At 50.8% G+C, this 20284-nt stretch overlaps 3 protein-coding genes across 12 annotated transcripts in view; 1 reads left to right on the top strand and 2 right to left on the bottom strand.

Moving 5' to 3' along the window:
* The first annotated feature begins 46 nt into the window (after positions 1 to 46).
* Positions 47 to 4270, top strand: Rell2 (RELT like 2). 3 transcript variants are annotated; one of them, XM_046460059.2, is made up of 8 exons: positions 47 to 913; positions 1350 to 1589; positions 1979 to 2044; positions 2136 to 2202; positions 2638 to 2823; positions 3094 to 3475; positions 3590 to 3623; positions 3862 to 4270. In XM_046460059.2, exons 2-7 carry the CDS (start codon positions 1406 to 1408, stop codon positions 3620 to 3622), a joined length of 918 nt encoding a protein of 305 aa, XP_046316015.1. In that variant the 5' UTR covers positions 47 to 913; positions 1350 to 1405; the 3' UTR covers position 3623; positions 3862 to 4270. The 3 variants fall into 3 exon arrangements, with proteins under 3 accessions (XP_046316015.1, XP_058440252.1, XP_058440251.1); XM_058584269.1 differs by having other exon boundaries at positions 47 to 920; XM_058584268.1 differs by lacking the exon at positions 47 to 913 and having other exon boundaries at positions 952 to 1589.
* On the bottom strand, positions 2485 to 14371 carry Fchsd1 (FCH and double SH3 domains 1). 3 transcript variants are annotated; one of them, XM_046460057.2, is made up of 20 exons: positions 14268 to 14371; positions 13938 to 14035; positions 13336 to 13381; positions 12873 to 12940; positions 12398 to 12533; positions 12175 to 12311; positions 12000 to 12063; positions 11054 to 11182; positions 10318 to 10440; positions 10037 to 10132; positions 9528 to 9647; positions 9026 to 9130; positions 8716 to 8877; positions 7653 to 7781; positions 7491 to 7574; positions 7207 to 7324; positions 6850 to 7070; positions 5998 to 6085; positions 4905 to 4960; positions 2485 to 4763 (listed from the first exon to the last, which is right to left on the bottom strand). In XM_046460057.2, the coding sequence occupies exons 1-20, from the start codon at positions 14286 to 14288 to the stop codon at positions 4698 to 4700; spliced, it is 2067 nt and encodes a 688-aa protein (XP_046316013.1). In that variant the 5' UTR covers positions 14289 to 14371; the 3' UTR covers positions 2485 to 4697. The 3 variants fall into 3 exon arrangements, with proteins under 3 accessions (XP_046316013.1, XP_058440249.1, XP_058440250.1); XM_058584266.1 differs by lacking the exon at positions 13336 to 13381 and having other exon boundaries at positions 14268 to 14304; XM_058584267.1 differs by lacking the exons at positions 12398 to 12533; positions 13336 to 13381; positions 14268 to 14371 and having other exon boundaries at positions 13938 to 13988.
* Arap3 (ArfGAP with RhoGAP domain, ankyrin repeat and PH domain 3) overlaps positions 14368 to 20284 on the bottom strand; it is a 26847-nt gene continuing 20930 nt past the window's right edge. For 2 of the 6 annotated variants that reach the window (XM_046460056.2, XM_046460051.1), the window contains exons 26-33: positions 19146 to 19274; positions 18921 to 19054; positions 18609 to 18691; positions 18476 to 18511; positions 18272 to 18335; positions 18027 to 18164; positions 17762 to 17800; positions 16039 to 17064 (exon numbers count right to left, since the gene is read on the bottom strand). In XM_046460056.2, coding sequence (XP_046316012.1) covers positions 16579 to 17064; positions 17762 to 17800; positions 18027 to 18164; positions 18272 to 18335; positions 18476 to 18511; positions 18609 to 18691; positions 18921 to 19054; positions 19146 to 19274 — 1109 coding nt within the window. In that variant the 3' untranslated portion in view covers positions 16039 to 16578. Of the gene's footprint in view, positions 14522 to 16038; positions 17065 to 17761; positions 17801 to 18026; positions 18165 to 18271; positions 18336 to 18475; positions 18512 to 18608; positions 18692 to 18920; positions 19055 to 19145; positions 19275 to 20284 lie in introns of those variants that run through there. The other 4 variants (XM_046460055.2, XM_046460053.1, XM_046460054.1 and 1 more) reach the window with 4 other exon arrangements.

The following is a 20284-nucleotide window of genomic DNA, read 5'->3' as shown; positions in this document are numbered from 1 at the left end:
GCGTACTGCGCAAGCACGTAGCCTGCCTCTGCGGAACAGGGAAGGTTAGGCCCCGCCTCTCTGAGACTGTGCCCAGATCACGCCCCTGCGGGAGTTCTGCCCCTGGATTAGCTTCTTAGTTCCAGATTCTGGGGCGTGAGCTACCCGGCTTGGGCTGGGGACCGTGGCATCGGTTCTAGGATGCGAGAGCCATTTCTTTCTGGGCGGGGGGTGATATCTTCTGGAAGCCGAACCATCCCGTCCAACCACTTGCCCCAAACGGGAAACAGGCCGTGGTCACCTGTCTAGGAAGCTCCGAAGATCTGGCCACGGTGTCCCTCTCAGAAAGACAATTTTCCCCAGCCCGCTGGAAAGATTCCTGGCTATCACTCGTCTGGGGTAACTGAGGACAGGAGCTACGCCAGGCGTGCCGGATAGAGCAGTGGAGAGCACCCCCGCCTGACCTCCTGTCCCCTACGCGGACCCAGACTCTGCGCCGCACATTCCCCCCGATGGTGGGGGGGAACGGCGCAGTCACGCGCGCATCTCTCTCGCGCTCACAAGCGCGCAAGGCTCACGCTCTGCGCCCCGCACACCTGCGCTCCGCCCCTTGGTCCCGGGCGGGCAAGGAGAAAAGGATTTGGGAACCCAGGGTGGCGGCGGAGGCTCCTCCCTTCTCCATTCCCCAGGGCTGGAGTGGTCCGGAGCCTGCCGCGGCTCCCAACCAGTCCGCATTCCCCCTCCATCCTTCCCTCCCCCCGCCTGCCGCGGCACCGGTATCCGCAGCCACAGCCCGGAGCCGGTGAGGCGGTGTAGGGGGGAGGGGGAGGAATCAAGGGATGAACGTCGGGAGGGCGACGGGGGCCCCGAGCCGGACTAGGACGCCCCTGGAGCGGGAACCCGAGCCGGAGTCGGAGCCAGAACAAAACCACCGGTACCGGGTGGGCCAGATGGTCAGGGTGGGAGGAACCTAAAGGGAGAGGAGGGATCTGAGAAACCCGGGAGAGGAGGGGGCTGCAGGAGGCCTGGCTCAGGCCAACGCGGAGGAGGTGCGGACGCTGACTCAGGCGCATTATCTGCGCCCGCTGCCTAAGAATTTTGTCCCATCTCGATCTGCAGTGTCCTTGGGAGGGACGGAACCTCGGGGCCAGATAAAAAGGGGGACGCTCTGGGCGTCGGAGAAGTGGGACTCCAGTTGTGTCAGAGGGCTTGCACAGCCACGGTCTGGCCTGCAACCTCAGGAGGTCTTGACTTACTAGCACCTTTGGCCCGGACAGCTCCCTGTGGTTGGGTAAGGGGTGGGGCCGGGCCTGGAGGCATGTCTGTTTCAGATCTCGAGGACCCCATTTGTAACCCTCCCTCATCCCCAGCTGCAGCCCCCTAAACTCAGGAGGCGTCCTGGCCCGCGCTCGCCCCCCAGGGCCTCATGTCGGAACCACAGCCTGACCTGGAGCCGCCCCAACATGGGCTGTACATGCTCTTCCTGCTTGTGCTGGTCTTCTTCCTCATGGGCCTAGTAGGCTTCATGATCTGCCACGTGCTCAAGAAGAAAGGCTACCGGTGCCGCACGTCTAGGGGCTCGGAGCCTGACGATGCCCAGCTCCAGCCACGTGAGTGAGGAGCCTGGAAACCTGGCTCAGTCACCTTTCTCCCTTACCCTTCTCCCCACACCTCTTTCTGCCTTTCTGGCTGAAAGACCCAGGCCAAATCCTGATCAAGCCTGCAGGAAGCCTAGTGATGCATTCTTGAATCAGCAAGTAGAGTGACACCACCCTGAAAGCAATGCTGGAGAAAGCATGGGCAGGAAGGGCTCACTAATGGTAGTATTAGGCTCCTATTTCCTCCCCCCATCTTTTCTGGCCCCTGAAATAATAAAGTCCAGCCATCATGGTAAATAGGTAAATGGATGTCTTGAGAATCAGCCATGGGGGCCATCAGGTCATGTTCCCCCAAAGCTGACTCATTTTCCATTTCCTTGCCAACCTCTTTCATCCTTCAGCTGAGGATGATGACGTGAATGAGGACACGGTAGAGAGGATTGTTCGCTGCATCATCCAAAATGAAGGTGGGTGTAGGCTGACCCAATGCTCCTTCCCACCCCGACTCTTGCCCTGACCTCCCCCTCCACTGACTCCCTCTTTTCCTTCTCCCCTCAGCCAATGCTGAGGCCTTGAAGGAGATGCTGGGGGACAGTGAAGGAGAAGGGACAGTGCAGCTCTCCAGGTGAGCTGGAAACAAGGGCCAGCATGACTTAGCTTGCCTTGGAGAGTACCCTCTCCTCCAGCACAGTCTTCTCTCAGTATCATTGTGTTTGGGTTTGGGGGAGGGAAAGCTTGCTAACTTATAGGAAAAAAAAAATTTATAGAAATTCCAAGTCCTTCAAACCATGTTTTCCATCTAGATATCACAAGCCTAACAACATTCACATCTAGGGCCACTCTTTTGATTTAAGCATTGCCCTCTTTTTAGCAAACAGGGCCACAAGGAAAAACACATAGTCACTCATAACTTAATATTAAATTTATTAGAAAAAATAATGTTAGGACCTGGGAAAAGTGGGGTTTGGGGAGTATGAAAAGCATGCTGAAAGAACCAGAGGAAATGGGACAAGAAGGGGAATAGAAATATCATTTTTGCTCTCCTCCCCCTACTGTCCAGCGTGGATGCCACCTCCAGCATACAGGATGGAGCTCCCTCCCATCACCACACAGTGCATCTGGGCTCCGCAGCCCCTTGCATCCACTGCAGCCGCAACAAGAGGCCCCCACTTGTTCGTCAGGGAAGGTCCAAGGAAGGAAAAAGCCGCCCCCGACCTGGAGAGACCACTGTGTTCTCTGTGGGCAGGTGGGGACAGAGTGCCCCAGGGAAAGGGAGGTTGAGGTGGGGGCCCCAATGATCAGGTACCTGACCCCAAGTTGCCCTAGCTCTTTCCTGCTGGATTTGGAGCTGCAGCAGGGTTCAGGCTGCATGGTGTGTCCCACAATCTGAGAAGACCTCTTCCACCCTAGGCCAAAGGGAAGTGGCCATAAAACCTAGAATGTCTGTGGTCAGAGGAGAATGCCAGGCAGCCTCTTGAGTTGTGGTCCTAAGCCTCAGTATTCTCTCCCCTCCCAGGTTCCGGGTGACACACATTGAGAAGCGTTATGGGCTGCATGAGCATCGTGATGGTTCCCCCACTGACAGAAGCTGGGGCTCTGGTGGGGGGCAGGACCCAGGAGGTGGTCAGGGTTCTGGTGGAAGGCTACCCAGGACAGGGATGCCTGTCATTGAGAGGCTGCCCCCTGAGGAGCCACAACCCCAGTCATTAGCCAGGCCCCCAGTGCAGAATGGAGGACTCAAGGACAACAGCCTAGTGCCTTGTGCACTTGAGGGGAACTCTGGGGCCTCTGCAGAACCAACACTGGGGGCCAGAGGGAGGATCCTGAGCCCAAGTCCAAGGCTGCCCAGTCAAGAGGCAAATGGACAGCAAAGCAAACCAGACACCTCAGATCACCAGGTATGAAGACACATCCAGGGCTGCACTGGGCTCAGTTTTATTGCCCCTTACTCTGGAGAGCAATGATATGAATCACCTCCTGTTCCCATTGTTGATGTCTCCCCTTTCTCTCAGGTGTCTCCACCACAGGGAGCAGGGGGTATGTGAGGTGAGTTTGAACCCCAAACTAGATAATCTTGTCCTCCCACCCCTTACCTAAATTACTTAGCCCAACATCTCCTGAAACTCCAGGGTGAGCTCTAGGCTAAGCCTGTGCTTGCTACAAATTCTTTGGTGGTGGGGAGTGGGTATGTGCTCCAGAGAACAGGGAAGGATGGGCTGCCCCTGGGGAAAAGCTAGGACACAGCTTAAACAGGAAGCAACTCTTCCCCTTCCTCTTCTCCAAGCCTCATTCTTCATTGTGCTGATGGACCACCAGCTGGCAGGGTCAGGGAGTAGGTGGGCATGAAGGCCCTCCCCTTCACTGGACAGCACTGCTCCCAGTTGAGGGACCAGCTCTACTTTCACCTGGAGTTGCACGGTCTCAGGCTGAGGGAACTTGGGAACAAGTCTCTCCACTTGTGGACCCTCGGTTTCCTTCCCTTCCCCTACCTGCCGACAGGCTGCCTAGCCTGCCTTCCCCAACACCTCGCTCCATATTGATAGAGCGTGGCAGCTGGGACCAGGTTCCTGCCTTTGGGGGGGCCCGAAAGCAATAGCACCTTAGGCTCCCTGCCCTCTTGGCAAAAGAGGTCCAGGCCCTGGCTTGGCCTTCGTGCCCTTTATTCACTGTCAATAAATCCGCTCAGACCATTACAGCTGCTTCGCATACTGGCTCCTTCTGACTCCCAAGGCTAGCTCCTGTCCCGACTCCAACCCAAGTGACCCTGGCATCCAAAGTGGGGTGGGCTACAGAGCCAGGGTGGATATGAGATGGACCAGAGCCGGTCAGGACTTCGGGAATGAGATTTAGCCCCGAGATTTCAGGGTATTTCACCACCGTAGAGATAGGGCAATGGCAGACAAAGGGGTACTTACAGCCCTAAAGATGGCAGGAGGACAATTGGAGAAATGGATTCTTGCCCCAAAAATGGGGAGAGGGGAAGTTTCTAACCCTGAAGATGAAAGTAGATGTGGGAAAAATTCCAGCTTTTGGCTGTGTGGCTGTGGATCATTGAGGGGTGGTCTCTGACATCATGGAGATAGGGCAGCATCATCGCTTGGGGGCAGTGATACCCCAGCTTCAAGTGAGGGAATCTGGATGGCCAGGATCTGGAGCTTTAGCCGGCGGGGGAGGTGGCGGACGCATCTGTGGGAAATGCACAGTTAGTTCTTCTCCAGAGTCCTCTCTCAGTAGTTTCCCTGTCCATTCCCTCAGCCTAGTAGACAACACAAGACCAGCTGGAATGAACCCTGTGCACACAGTCCCCTCCAAGGCAGGGTCCCTTACCGGCCTGAGTCGAGGTGCCATCAAGTCTAAGGGTCCAGAGCTGTCCAGAGCTTTATCTGGAAACAAGAACCATAGTCAGTCTTCAGGTTTTGTTCAATGCTACACTTCTAGCACTTAGGATAATAGCACTCTATAAGTATTTGCTGAATTAATAAATAGTCACCAACCTGAGCTGTAAAATCCATCAATTCATTTATTCTCAACAAATATTTATTTGGCAGCTGCTATATAATCATCTCTGGTCAAGGTACCAAAGAATGGAAGGTGGGATACACAGCTCTGCCCACCTCCCAGTGCTCTTAGATACCCAGTCATGAAACATGAACAAACACAATGAATGTCTAAGTGTTAAGTAATTCAACGTGAACTAAAGGTATTAGAGATGGCAGTGATTTCAGGGGATCAGGGACAGTGGCTATGAAGGAAGTGTTAAGTTCCAGAAGGTTTTACAAAAGGTGAGCATTCCAAGAGGCAAAAGGAAGGGGTTGGGGTGGAGACCAGAGGTGTGCTCAATGGTAGAGTGCTTGCCTAGCATTCACAAGTGCCTGGGATTAATCCCCAACACCACAAAAAATAAAAAAGAATGTCAAAAGGAAAAAGGATGACAGCAAAGTTAGGTATTTTCAGGGTTCAAGACAACTAAGAACAAAGGCATTTTTGGAAGAACACAGAGAATATGGCTTATTTTTTAAAATAATAATAATGATAAAATCGATACTATTTATACGTTTATTATGTGCCAAGCACAATGCTGTATACTCTACAGGCATCTTTTCTAACTCTTAAATAAAGTAGTACCTGTCTCTTCACTTTTTAAAGCACATCAACCAAGTGCCATACAAGTTAAACCTCCCATCTCAAGTTATACACTAGGAAGTGACAGCAAGGTTTGAACTAGGCCAGCCTGGCTCCAAAGCCCATGCTCTTCTCCCCGTCACTTATTTGGCAGCTGCTATATGATCATCTCTGGTCAAGGTACCAAAGAATGGAAGGTGGGTGCACTGAAGGCACACAGGAGTGGAGTATGAACAGAGTCCAAGATTCCTCCTTTTCATTTCTTATTCTCCCAGAGCTTTCAATTTCCTTTACTTACCTCCAGGCAGGACAGGTGCAGAGGGTCCATCCAAGGCAGAGGTGGGTGCAGGTGGGGAGAAACTGGGAGGAGAAGGGGATGGCAGTGTCTGGAGGTAGGGTGGGCATGAGTTATTCCTTGCATGTGAGAAGGCTTCACCAATTATTCCTCTCATCCCACTTTCAATTCCTGTCCTCTCACTTTCCAATACAGAAAATGGCCAAATGCTTGTATTTAGGTAGGGGTTATAACTGATGTCTATTTCAACAGTCAATATGTACTGAACACTTACTATGTCTATGTGTTCTGCTAGCACTGCACATACCTTAATTCATTCTATCCTCACCACCCCATGAGGTAGGCATTTTTATGACTCATGTTAGAAGTGAGATTCGGATTGGGCCATCTGTCAAAAGTTCATGGAGTTAGTGGCATAGTGCTGGCTAGAACCCAAGTCTCTTGACTCCCAATCATATTCTTCTTTGCTGTCTTATGGCAATATTTAAGCATCTCCAGTGTGCCATGGTGCTAAGGGCTTTACATTTATTATCTCTAGTCATGATAGTGAGCCTGCTAAAGCAGGTATTATTATCTCCATTTTAAACATGCAGAAACTAGCTCAGAGAGGTTAAGTCACTGTCCAAGGTCATGTAATAGAAAATTTGAACTCAGGTCTATCCACCACTAAAGTTCTCCAAACTCCTATGAGAAGTGATTTCCCTTTTCTCTGTCTGCTCAGGAGAGATGGGAAGGCCCAAACTACCATAGGAGGTAAAACTGGGAAGAAGCTGAGGCATTAATATGAATATGGGGCCTTCTTAGAGTGAGGATCTACCCAGAGGTAGCTGGGAGCCAAGGAGACTGAATTCTCACCTGTTCAGGATCACAGAGTTCAGGTGGCCCTGGAGGACCAAGCAGCTCCTCCACCAGCAGGGAGGGAAAGACTCCAACATGGCCCCCAAATTCTCCCCTCCAGAAGCCATCATCTACTCCATCTTGGGCCCGGGGTAACAGGCGGATGAGTGCCCCTTCTGGGAAGCTCAGCTCCTCTTCACTCTGTCCCGTGTAGCTATATAGTGCGCGGGCGAGGAATGCTGTAGAAGCCCAGGAGAGATAGTAAGAGAAGGAAATGGGTGGCAGTACCCTAGGACCATGACATCCTAGGACCATAACCACCCAATAATTCATATTCATACCCCGGACCCCAGGCCCAGATTTTGTCTTTCTTACCTGTGGGCTCTACACCCAAGGGAATATCACTGTCACGGCCACTCACGGGAAGGGAGAGATCCGGGAAGTTGAGATACCGCTCAGGGACAAAGCCCACCTCACCATGCTGGTTCCGAGCCTGCTCACCCAGCAATGTGAACAAGTATCAGATTTGTTTCGGCAGTCCATGGCCCTGGCTGTCCTCTACTTATGTTTCTAGCTTGCCTGGGTAGATACTTGTAAACCAAAGAGAGGTCCTCCCACTGCCCCCAACCCATGATCAGAACCCAGGGTCCCATACGTACCTTGACCCATTCATCAGCATCTCCCTCCTCTATGACCTCCAGCCACTCACCCTCCGTGATGGTCAGCTCATCCTCATGCCCTGCCTAAGCCCCACAAGGAAGGATTCAGGATTTAGCTGTCCTTTATGGTTACCCATATGAAGTCCCCACTCCCATTCATACCTGATAGCCAAACACCACATGTGCAGGGCAGGGGAAAGGCCTGGTGGCTAGGGCCGGTGGGGCAGGCTCCTCAAAGAGCTCCCCTGCCTCCTCGCATTCATCAAAGTCAGAAAGTTCAGCATCCTCAGCCTGGAGAGGGGCAGAGGACAGACATCATTATGGGGCCCTCTTCTCCATCCTACCTCAAAAGGACACCAGGGGTCCTCCTCCAAGATAGTACCCCTGAACCAATCATCATAGCTCACAACCAAAATCACACAGAGCCGGATGATACTAAATAATAGCAGAGCTAAAGCAACTAAGTGCTTAAAAGTATACCCAGTACATGTTAACTATCTCATGTATATACTTTCACTTAATCTTCATAATTTGCATAACCATTAACCTCTTTTTATTTTTAAAGAAAATGAGGCTCAGAAAAGTCATTTTCTAAGATTATACAGCTAGGGAGTGGAGTGGCTGATACCCAAACCATTTATAGAATACTTCCAGAAGTATTTTTTTTTTAATGAGGGGTTTTTTAAAATATTTTTTTAGTTGTCAGTGTACCTTTATTTTATTTATATGTGGTGCTGAGAATCGAACCCAGTGCCTCACACATGCTAGGCAAGTGCTCTACCACTGTGCTATAACCCCAGCCCAAACCTGAGTTTTTTGTTTCGTTTTGTTTTGGTAGTGGGATTGAACCCAGGGGTACTTTACCACTGAGTTATATCCCCAGCCCTTTTTATTTTTTGAGATAGGTTTTCACTGTGTTGCTGAGGCTGTCCTTAAACTTGTGATCCTCCTGCCTCAGCCTCCTGAGTAGCTGGGATTACAGATGTGTGCTGCTGTGCCTGGCTAGAACCTGAGTTCTTAACCATCATTTTATCCTCATAATAAATGTTTATTGAGGATTCTCTATGCCAAAAATCATGCAAAGACTTATATAAATGGTCTCATTTAAGCTGCACAATGGCCCTCTGAGTTAAGTGCCATTGTCATCCCATTTTAGAGGGCTTGCCTTCCAGTGGGGAACTTTACCCTCCTGGGTATGTGCAGCTAGGATTGGGGAGGAGCTCACCGTTGGGGAGAGGTCTCTCTGGGACAGCCGAGCCTCACTGAGCCGTCGCTCCTGCTCCACCTCATCCTGGGCCTGGGTCATGGCTGGCTTCAGCCAGTGCTGCACATCCAGGCCAGCCCCCTGCAGCAGGGCCAGCCGGGCAGCCCCCTTCACCTGGCTCACCTGGCACGAAGTGGAAGAGAGTAGAGCCTGGCCAATTATGTCTACCTTCTGCCACCTTACCTCCCCCTCCCCATCAGAAAGAGGAATGGAGGGGGTGTTGCTGAGGAGATAGAATCTTAGTGGCTCTAAGCCTAGGGCTATGCCTCACCTGTGCCCGACGGATGCTGTCCCTCACTTCCTGTATTCGCTGTTCTATGCCTGGGGCCTCACGCTCTGGAGCCTGCTGCCGCCTCTGCTCCAGTCGCTGCAGTACCTGGTGGGGAAGAGAGAAGTGGGTGGTGATGCTGTGGGCCATAACTTACTCTGGGCCTGGTTCCTTGCTAGTTTCATTATTCGCATTGTTTCATTTAATCTTCCCTGGAGGTGGGTGCTAGTTTTGGCCCCACTGTAGTGATGAGGAAACTGAAATCCAGAGAGGTGAAGTCATTCATTCCCTTACCCAGGATTACAAAACTCAGAAGCAACAGAAGGGAATTTGAACCCAGGTCAGCCTAGCTCTAAACACTGCTCTTAATTACTGAGTTATATTGTTATGTTAAAGTGCCCTTCCTTCCCATCCTGTCTGCAGTCCCATGACAACCCCAGTGTCTCTAGGATCCCCATCTTTAGCAATTCATGCTCACCCACAACATCTGCAACCCCCACCTCACCCAATGCCCATGGTGTTGGATCTTGTAGTCTCGGGCAGCTCGGCTTGTCCAGCGCTGGATCTCTTTCTCTAGGCCACAGTCCCCAGCCATACCTCCTGTTCCCCTCTCTAGGGCACACACCTGAATGGGACAGGGGTGATGTGAGGAATACCTGAGATCATCCTTCTCTCCAGTTTCCTCTTTTTACCTCTCTTTATCTTGAACTCGAAGGAAATGGACAAAGGTGAGGGCACACATCTGTGTCTGTGAACACTGGTATGCATTTGTATAGACAGAAACACACAGAGTCCCAGGAACAAGATCCAAGTTGAGGGATATGTAGAAGAAAAAGGAAGTGAAGTGACTGAATGGTGAAATGGAATGTGTTTTTATGTCCTGGCGAAAGGGAGGTGATCTGGTATTCTGAGTTAATAGTTGCTGAGTTAGTACCAGGACAAGAATAATGAGACAGGAGGCCTAAACCAGTCTCATTATATTTGGCTTGGTTTCAACCCGAAGGGAAGTCTCACCTGATCAGCCCCTGCTGGCTGAAATTGCTGAGGCGGGGTAGGGGAAAAGACTCCAGGCTCCTGAAGAAACAGCTTCACATCCTGCTCCCAGTTTACCTGGGGGTGGGAAAAGACATGGTGGCCCACTCACTGGCCCCCTCTTCAATTCTGTCCCCAGCACCTCTTAGAAGGAGAAGGTCAAAGTGAGAAGAAAAGGGACAGATATTCAATAGGAAGGTCTGTACTGAGAGAGAAGAATTAAAAGGACCTCTAAGGGAGCTCTCACAGCTCCTAACCCTCACCTGGGAGGTGGCCTGCCCTGCAAGGCGGGCATGCTCCAAGACCATCTCTGCAGCTTCCAGCTCAGTACGGCTCAGTAAGTTCAGAGGGTCCCTCAAGTGTTCTGACAACTCGCTGACCAGGGCCTGGAGAGAACCCCAAGATACTTTTCCCTCAGACCTCTACTACAGAGCAAAAGCTCACTGTCCAGGTTTGAGTGGAGGGTGGACATGAGGGATGGGAAAGAGAGGAGTAAGACATTATTTCTGCTTCTAATTATAGGCTCTCGTGTATGTATACCACTTACCAATTTATTTATTTTTTTGTGGTGTTAGGGATTAAATCCTGAACAATTGTATCCACCCTCTGCCTTCTCACTTCCTCCTCCCCATCAGAAAGAGGAGTAGAGGGGATGTTGTCTGAGAAGACAGGATGTCAGTGGCTATGCTAGGCCAGTACCCTACCACTGAGCTATACCCACAGCTCCACTTAACAGTTTAAAAACCACTTTCACATCCATTCTCTTCCTTGAACCTCATTAGTGTCACAAGGTGGGCAGAACTAGGGTTAACCTTGATGAGAATATGAGGTTCAAAGAAGTTAAGTATCCTATGTGATATGCAGCCAGAAGCCAAGTATGTGTCTTCTACCCTCTTTAAGCAGGCTAGGTCCTTGGCACCAGCCAGCCTCATGGGGAGTGGAAGCACAGGGATCCTCCCTACTTGCTGAGGGATAGGGGTGATCTGGGTAAGGACTGGCCTTGAGCAGAGCTGGCAGTTCCTCCTGGTAGTAGTGGTCAAGGTGGGCATTGGTGGCCACCAAGTTGAGCAGGTACTCATTGCGGGCTGCTCTCAGCTGCTGGGAGTACTGGACTGATTGGGCCGACAGCTAGGAGGGGAAAATTTGTGTCACAGAGAGCCCTGGATCCAAGGCCAACCTAGAATCCAGATCCAGAATGAATTCTTACATTATTGAAGATATACTGTTTGCCTGGTACTATACTAAAAATTTCACATACAACTCCTGCTCAAAATCCGTAATGGTTTCTACATACATCTAAAATAAAATCCAAACTTCCCTATAGTGATCTACTATAGAATAATAGACCAACATGAGTTGGCCCTGTAACCTCTCTGACCTCTTTTTAACTGCTGTCCCCTTACAGGGCTCCAGGCACACTGGTCTTCTCTCAGTTCCTTGAGCACACATCAGGACCTTTCCATTCACCATTCCCTCTCTCTGGAATGTTCTCCCTCTAGATCTTTCATGGCTGGCCCCTTCTTGACACTCGGGCCACTTGTTCAAAGAGGACTTCTCTCTAAATCTCACCCATTTTTTACCCTTCATCAGAGCAACTTGTTTTATTTCCATCTTCATCTGATTATTTGTTTATATACTATGTCTCCCTCGACCAGGCTGTGAGGGCAGGAACTCCATGGTCATGTTCCTCACTGTATCCCTAGAGGGTAGAACAGTGCCTAGTGCACAGAAGTCCTCAATAAACACATATTAAAGGAGTCAAAAAGAAGGGATTATTCCCATTGTGCAGATGAAGAAAATAAGGCTCAGAGAAATAAGTACGTTAATCTTGGTCAACCACCTAAGAAGTAGAGGAGCCTGGCTCTCACCAGGCTCTTATGCTTATGATACTGGATTCCATACCACTAGGTCCCTCTGCCCCCACTCAGGTCCTCATCCCCCAGACCTTAGAACTTAGTTTCTGGAGACTGGTCCGAGAGTGGAAGATCCCATGGTCACTTCGGTTCAGCCTGCGCAAGTATGGAACAGAAATAGGTATCAGACCCAGCTTTGATGCCCTGACTCTACCCCATACCTCCCCATACCCCAACTTTTGGCCTACTAACTGTTCATGAGCCCACCTGGCCTGGACATCAGCTGCTTTCTCCTGTGCCAAAGCCCATACACGCTCCCGTTGCCCATACAGCTTCCGACTTCGGCTCAGTTCCCGGACAGACTGCAGCACCTCTGCCTGCGCCCTCTGCAGACTCTCTGTTCCCTAGTGGCATGGACACAGAAAATCTTGACCCAGACTACCTCCAATGCCGAGCCAGCTCTTCCTTCACCCCATCCACTGAGCCATACCTTCCTAAGCACCTGCTCCTTGGCACTCCGCCCTGTGCCCCCCGCTAGGTCACGGTATCGATCAGACGCCTGGAGCCGGGTTTGGCCCCCAGCCACGGTGGCATCCAGCAAGCAGCGCCAGGCACCAAACACTGTCCTGCCCCTCCCCAGAGAAGGTCTGTGTTGAAGAGGGGAGCACTCCACAGCTTCATCAGACCCCCCACCAACACCATGAGAGTCAGAGTATTTTCCTTCCCCCATTTGTCTGGGAGCCCATTAATCGATCAGCCCATTAGCTCAGTCACAGGATCACTCCTGCCCTCCGCCCCCACCCACAGTGTCCTTGCTGGGTCAGCTCCTCTCCTGCTGCTGTGTCAGCTCTACCTGCAGCTCACGTGCCCTCCCCCCTCACTAGGCCTTCATCCCCACAGGTCTCTAAGGCTAAGCTCCCCATCACTTTTTGGTCCCTGCAGCCTTCCCCCTCCATTAGACCCACCTGCTGTCCATGTCCCCACTGCGTTGCCCTTCCCTCTTCAGGAATGGCCCAGCCAGTTTCTGGAGTGCCTGGTGAGAAAGCCATCACAGGCGCAGTTTTTTCGAAGACCCACCCCAACTGGGAGAATACAGAACCAGAGTATAATAATACCATTCTTGGATACACAATATGTGTCACTTGTTTTGCCAACTGCCTTACATTTATTACCTTATTTAATCCTTACAACAACCCTACCCAAAGGTAAGGTATTATTGTTATTCCCATTTTACAGAGAAGAAAACTGAGACCAAGAAATGTAAAATAACTTGTCCAAGGTCACACAACTAGTAAGTAGCACATCGGAGATTTGATACAAGTCTTCCTGACTCTAGGCATTTCTTTTTGAGCACAGTAAGGGAGGGACATTGCTGGTGGTGTAAAGGAGGCTAAAACAAGAGGGAAAGTCCAAGGAAGAGTCCCATACCTGCCCATACTCCCGTTCAATGGCTGCCCTCTGCTTGCTGTAAGATCTGTGGAGATTGGGGGTGGGGTAAAGGGGATTGTTTCCTCCTGTTTTACCACCCTCAATCCTCTCCTCTGCCTGAGCAAGAGAAAAAGGGGAGCCATCCCATAGTGTGGCTAGACCCAGAGGGAATAAGACGGAAGAGAGAGAGTCCTTGAGATCACCTCGGGCAGCTGCAACACAGGCAGCCTCATTGCTCAGAGCCCCAGGATCTTCCCACCCCTGGAGAACCATCTGTGGGCTTGGAGATGAGGACTGACAAGGGCCTGGGTATGGTGTTTGCCAGCTTTCCAACAGGTCTGGAAGAGGGAGGGGATTCTGCCCTAAGCTTGATTGTAGGCCATGGGTAGAGTGAGTGATGTGGTGTCAAAGGGTTTGAAGGAGGGTCCCTGTTTATCTCTTGTATCTGGAGAGGCAGGCCTAGGTTGAGGGCCCTGAATAGGTAGGTTGGAGAGCTCTTAGTCCCTGCCCCTCTCCCCGACCCAGCAAAAGTATGTTGGGGGAGGAGAGGTACGCGCTGTAGCAAAGGTAGGGGTAAGTAAAAAAGAGGGGTCAGGGGCTACCTGATGTCCTCCAGCAGATCGGCCTCCTTCTGCTGCCGGGTCTGAAGGATGCTCAGTTGCTCCAGAAAGCGAAGCTTCACCTCCTGGGCGGGCTTAACCTGTAGGATTAAGGGGAAGTTGAAGACCCCAGGCGTGGGGACCTAAAAAACACTTCGCACAGGGAGCGGCGAGGGGGCGGGGCCGGGGAGGGGCTGAGCTGTTTCCTTGGTTACTTCTGGGCTGGGTTCTGACCCCTTCCCACTCCCGGTCTTCTACCTGGGGTCAGTTATCCCCGGGACTCCCTCCGCTCCCCCAGACCGCCAGAAGTCCCCATTCCCGGGCCAATCTCACTTTTCGGGGCGGCGGCTGCATCTCTACTCTGGTTAGGACAGCCAGCGACTCGACTCCGGAACTCGACAAAGACCCGCCCACGGCGAGGCCCCGCCCCAGATCTGGCCCAGCTCCGCCCTCGCTCCGCCTACGCCTTGTCCGGCAGCGCGCAGGGCACGGAAGCTCGTGGGGGCCGCGGAGTCGCTGAAGCTCTGTTGTTGCTGCTAATACTCCGGAAGGGTCCGGGCCGCGGGGCTGACGCTGCGTCCGCTGGGCTGTAGGGAGAACCCCGGGTTTCTGAGTCAAGACGCCTGGGTTTTATTTCAAGTGTAGCCACTGATTCAGCCTGTAATTATTTCTAGTCATTCATTTACATACGCATATCACCAGTCCCCGTGGTAAGGGTGAGAAATGGCGAGGAACTCAATAGGTGACCAGGGAAACTGAGTCATTGACACCTGAGCGAAGATATATCTGACAAGGGAGACAGGGCTGGTCCCAGACCTTTTCCTAATTCCCGCTAAACTGGAAAAGCCAGCGAGAGCAGGGTGAGAAAGATGCCTGGAGTCAAGAAGGAAACAGACCCAAAGGAAAAGGCTAGTACATCCTGGGCCCCACTGGATACCGACAGATACTAGCGAAAGGACGTGAGTTTGGGAGATGCACGTGGGGCCTTATGGTCCAGAAAGCCCTTGTCACCTTTAGGGTCTTCCTTCTCCAGACTCTGCCCAAGATCTACCAGCCCTAGCACTGCTTTTTGAGGATCCTTATCCCCTTTCTTCATTCTCCTCACACCTAAGCCCCCTTGGCCCACGTCCTGGTCCCCACTCCACTGATATGGCTCAAAACTTCAGACTCACATATCCAGCTGTCACTAACACTTTCACTAGTATCAAAAAGGTACCACATTTTTTTTTAAATGCCCCTTCAACCTGATCCTTCCCCATGTAATTGTATTCAATGGTGCCACACTCCTTCCAGTTAGGAAAGTAAAAAACTGGGAGTCAGTGTGCTCTTTCTCCTACCCCCACATCCATCAGCAAGTCCTATAATTTCTATTTAAAAACAAAAACAAAAAATCCCACAGTCCTATTGATCCACATCCCTCCAAGACCACCATCCTACTCCATTTTCTGGACTAATATCTGAACTCCTTGCTTACAAGCTTTCTCATATAACCCACTGTTCATACAGTAGCCAGTGGTTGACTTTTTTTTTCTAAAGTGGAGAGAGAAAAATCTCATCCTTTTCTTGCTTAATTCACAGTTGCTTCAAAACAAAATCCAAATGCCTGAAATCCAAATAGAATCCATGGCCTACAAAGCTATAATGATTGGGCCCCTGCTCATTTTTCCCACTTCCGCTGGCGTTCTCTTCCTGCTACCCACTCACTGTCCTCCAGCATCCTTGCTGTCCTTCACACCAGGTCATGTCTCTGCTCACTGAAAGTGCTGTTTGCCCTTTCCAAAGCTCCTTCTTGCAGCACTCTACTTATCTGGCCTCTTACCATTGTTTCAGCTCCTCACAGAGGCCTTCATTCCCCATCCACTCAGTGTAAAGGCTACCTTCACACTCTCTCTCAAGGTCTTCATTTGGTTTATTTTCTTCACAGAAGTAAACTTACTTGTCCACATATTTGTTTGTGCACTTTCTGTTTTCCCTCTACAGTGGAGGCTTCATAAGAGCAGGGACCCTATTTGTTTTGTCCATACTATATTCCCAGAACTGGAACCAACTAGGTGCTCAATACATAGTTGTTGAATGAATGAATAAAAGATCATTCTTTTAGCCATTTGGTTCCAAGATTTATTAATAGTGACCCATCCTTTCTTGGCTCCCCTTTGCCCCAGCTCCCAACCCCAATCAATTTCCCCACTCCAGGGCTTCAGAGTAGTCCCAGAATGTAGGAATTGGAATAGAATAGACTTGGACATCATCCAGGCCTCTGGCTTCCAAACCTGTTTTTTTTTCCTTTAATCCAGTAAAGCCATTCTTTTATCCCAAATCTCTCACAGAACCTCTACCTATCAAATATATAAAGCAGGAGCTACCCTTGTTGAGGAAAAATACATGGAGCTTACAGCTCCAAAAAACAGTTTGTTGTTCACTGCTCTCCTTATTTCAGTAACTTCATGGTACAGATAAACAGGCTGAGGCCAAGGATGGGGCCTTGATCTTCCCTGAGACACACGTTCTCTAGGGCCCTCCATTCCAGTGCACTGGGTTCTAGAGTCTTTCCATTCAGAGTAGAGAAAGTTCCCAGAAGTATCTACCAAGGTAAGGGCCTAGGTCCTCCACTGGGTACCTATCCCCTCAGATGCTTTTCCAAGGATCATGTGAGGGGCTGGCTGGAGGGTGAACTGGAAGTGCAGGAGGACTGGGTGGGGAAGCTGGATATCTGTATTGCAAGGCTAGTGGGGCTGAGTGATTGGGGACTGGATGACTGGGAAGTGCTTCCTGGGCATGCAGTGGTCTCTCCCTTCCTCAGGATGAGGCTGCTGAGCTCCTGAAGCAGCTGCTCCTCCAGGGATCCCGGTGCCTGGGGACTGCTCTTGGATGGGGGCCCTGGAGGGGGATCCAGTGGCCTCTCCTCTTGGCCCAGGGTGCTTGTCTTGGAAAGAAGGGGTTGATCAAAGGACTTCTGGCTGGTGAAGGGGATCTCTGGCTTGGCTGTCCACTCCCGTGTGGTAGAGAAAGAAGTAGAAGTATCCTTAGTGAGCTCAGGGAAGTCCCCTACCTCTTCGTACACTGGCTCCTCATACACAGGCTCCTCTAGCTCTTCTTGCTCTTCCACAGACCCTGTGGATGACTTCATCGGCTGTATGGGAATGGAGCAGCAGGGAGAAGGCACAGAGTTAGAGTTACTAGATGTGTGTGTGTGTTACTGGGAATTCAGGACCTTGAGTGTACTAGACAGGTGCTCTACCACTGAGCCACACCCCCAACCCTTTTTATTTTTATTTTGAGACATGGTCTTCCTAAGTTTCCCAGGCTAGCCTTGAACTTGTGATCCTCTTGTCTCAGCCTCCTGGGTGGTTGGGATCACAGGCATGAGCCACCACACTCAGCTGTGTTGTTGGATTATTAATCAGTAACATTATTGAGCCCTTGGGGCCAGATGTTGCTAAATACTTGATATTTATGATTTCAGAACAACCTTGTGCAGTGGCTTACACAGCAGAAGAGTGAACTGAGCTGTAGAGGGGTTAAGTTGCCCAGAATCACACAGTGAAGAAATGCTAGAGGCGGGGCTTGAATTCAGGTCTGTCTCCAAAGTGCATTCACTTAACCACTCTCCTTCTAGTTCTCAGATTCTATGACTACCTTCTCCTTTCCTCATGACATCTTACCATCCCTCATTTTCCTCGTTCATGCTGGCTTGCTGGCTCTCTGCCACACCCACACACACCCTGATAATCTGCATCTGATCAGACACATAAAACACCCAGGGGTTCCAGTAACACAGAGAAACACAGGGCTGGCAGGCACATAGCTGGAGCAGGCACAGTACTCACAAAGAACATGGACAGGGTCCTCCGGTTGTGTAGTCGCCTCTGGGCACAGGTGGGGGGGTGAGGGGAGGGAGAGACACAGAGACACAGTGAGGCCTGGCAACAGGAGGTGGAAGTGGGGAGTAGGGGCACAGAGAAGGTAGAGTAGATGGTCACAGTGAACAGAGAGGGGCACTGGACTGGCAGGCACACCCCTTTTCCTGCGGTGTGACAAGGGTAAGGGCAGGGATCAGGTGGGGGTTAGGCAGGATGGAGGAGGCAGTCTCACCAGAGTCTGATTGGCAGAGAGGAGGGTGGCACCACTGTCATCCCCACGGATGGGCAGCAAGGGCATAGTGCCAAACTTCTGACGGGCAAGGTCAGAAGAGGAACGGCGTCGTAAGACCACTGGCTGCTGGTCATCATGCTGGTGAGAGGATGAGCAGTTGACACTGGTGGACTTGGGAGGTACTGCGAGGTATTAGGGGGTCCAGGGGACACAGAACCAGCCCTCAGCCTTTTCCTTCCCCTCACCTGGGCTTTAAGGATGCTTGTGGTCCAATCCCACATTTCATCCTCATCAGTGCAGGCCAAGTAACTGTGGGCGATTAGAGTGGATTTTAGAAGAGAGAAAGATTCATAGCTGTAGGTTTGGAGGAATGGTAGAAGGAAAGGAGGAGGAAAGGGGACAGGATGCAGGGCTGGGCCAGAGGAGAAGCCAGGCCAGGAGGTACTCACAGGTGCATCTTCTCCAGTATCAATGTGAAGCCCCACCTGGGAGGCAAAGGAGACCAGTGATTGGGTGACCATTAAAGCCAGCGGGGTGATGGCAGTAAGGCCTTAGAAGTGTGGGCTGGGGAAGAAAACTCACAGTGTTGGAGGCTTTAACTTCTTACGGATTCCCAGGTAGACCTTGGCACCTTCTAGAGGCCATTCCCGTTCTGGTTTAGAGCTCTGAGAATATGAACAGAGTGAGTAAAGTTGAGACATGAGGAGAAGGTCATGATTAGTGAGGTCAAGAGGTCATGGAAACATTGGGGCATATGATCACAGGGTCAGAGAAGTCATTGGGGAAGCAAAAGAGTCTGGTGAGAATATGGGCTGAAGAATTAGAGAATTAGTATAGTTTCGGCTCTGGCTACATGGCCACTCAGCATCCCACCCCTCTAGTCCCAGGCCTCACCTTCTTCTCCTTGAGCAGTAGCAAGTAGCGTCCACGCAGCAGAAAGAACCTTTCCTGGAAGCGACTTCCCAGTAAACGGGGTGGCTCCTCACGACACCGCAACAGCCCCACCCGGGGGGTCTCACGCCGGACACCTGGGCACAGATGGGCTATGCTGAGTGGACAGTTCTGGGGAAGAGACCTAGAGAATGCTGGGCTTAGGAAGAGTTGAGGAAGGAGGCTCACCCGTGAAGAGGCAGCCAGCCTGGGTCAGGGGGACTTTTCTTAGGAGCAGGGAGGCTGAGCAGGGTTCTGGGAGCTGGCACCATTGCAGGGCCTGCTCTAGGACCTTTTCCTTGGGGTGCAGTGGCCTCTCTGAAGGAGCATAGGGGGGACAGGTATTAATCGGAATATCCATCCAAAGCCTAGAACCCTCAACTCATCTCCCACCAGTCATTCATTCATTCACCTATTCAACTATTCAGCCACAGACATGGGTTTTAGCCTCAATACCTTGCCAGGCACTGTGCTGGCCCTGGGATACATTTGTGAGCATGCTACACATGCCTGCCCTCACAAAGCCACAGCCTAGTAATAAACAAGTAGGCAAGCCAAATAATTGCAGAACAAAAAAAAATGCTTTGAAAGAAACAATAAGCTGAGGGAGGGTTAACAGGGCAGCAATGGAGATAAGGTAGTCAGACAAGGCCTTTCAGGAGTTGCATTTGAAAATGAGCGAGCTAAAGGATTGGGAAGAGCAAACCATGCTAAGACCATGTCGTAAGAACAAGGGCCCTCAGTCAGGAAATATATATTTGGGGAACTAAACAGCAAAGAGGACAGATAAGAGGATGGTAATGTGAGATGAAGTCTGGTAAATAAGCAGGGGACAGACATTCAGGGCTGTGGGTCATGATAGGGACTTTGAATTTTATTCAAGTTCAGTGAGAAACCATTGGAAGGTTTCATCAGGAGAATGACATAATCTGATTTATGCTTGAATTGCTCATTTGGCTGCTGTGCAGAAAATGGATTGTAGGTAAGAATGGAACCCTGTCTAACTACTCCCTTTCTGGGGCCATACATTTTAGTGATTATATTGGGAGGGAGAAAAATAATGGTGATTACAACTAGGATGGTGGAGATGGAGAGAAGTGACTGATTCAAATGGAATCTACAGGACTATTTGGTGGGCTGCATGTGAAGATGAAGGAAAGGGAAGAGTCTCAGAGGATTCCTGGGTTTCTGGCCTTAATAACTGGGTGAACTGTGGTGCTACTTACTAAGTTGGGAAAAAAAACAACCAGAAAATAGCTTGAACTTTTTGTTAGGGGAGGGAGCTATGAATCTAGTTCAGTATTAGACAATTTAAATTTGATATGCTT

The sequence above is a fragment of the Marmota monax genome, unplaced genomic scaffold (assembly GCF_021218885.2).
Source record: "Marmota monax isolate L192 unplaced genomic scaffold, Marmota_monax_Labrador192_F-V1.1 WCK01_AAM20220418_F8-fsc00006, whole genome shotgun sequence".
NCBI lineage: Eukaryota > Metazoa > Chordata > Mammalia > Rodentia > Sciuridae > Marmota > Marmota monax.
The sequence above is the reverse complement of the archived record's forward strand: the minus strand, read 5'-3'. Positions and strand labels throughout refer to the sequence as shown.

What these genes read in the sequence shown, in the direction of transcription:
- Rell2 (XM_046460059.2), top strand. Translation starts at nt 1,406, where the DNA reads ATGTCGGAACCACAGCCTGACCTGGAGCCGCCCCAACATGGGCTGTAC. An exon ending in CTGCATCATCCAAAATGAAG is followed by an intron (nt 2,045 to 2,135) that starts GTGGGTGTAGGC and finishes TTCTCCCCTCAG; the next exon opens with CCAATGCTGAGGCCTTGAAG. An exon ending in GGGACAGTGCAGCTCTCCAG is followed by an intron (nt 2,203 to 2,637) that starts GTGAGCTGGAAA and finishes CCTACTGTCCAG; the next exon opens with CGTGGATGCCACCTCCAGCA.
- Fchsd1 (XM_046460057.2), bottom strand. Translation starts at nt 14,288, where the DNA reads ATGCAGCCGCCGCCCCGAAAA. An exon ending in GCAGCTGATGTCCAGGCCAG is followed by an intron (nt 12,064 to 12,174) that starts GTGGGCTCATGA and finishes ATACTTGCGCAG; the next exon opens with GCTGAACCGAAGTGACCATG. An exon ending in AGAGAGACCTCTCCCCAACG is followed by an intron (nt 7,782 to 8,715) that starts GTGAGCTCCTCC and finishes GCCCCTCTCCAG; the next exon opens with GCTGAGGATGCTGAACTTTC.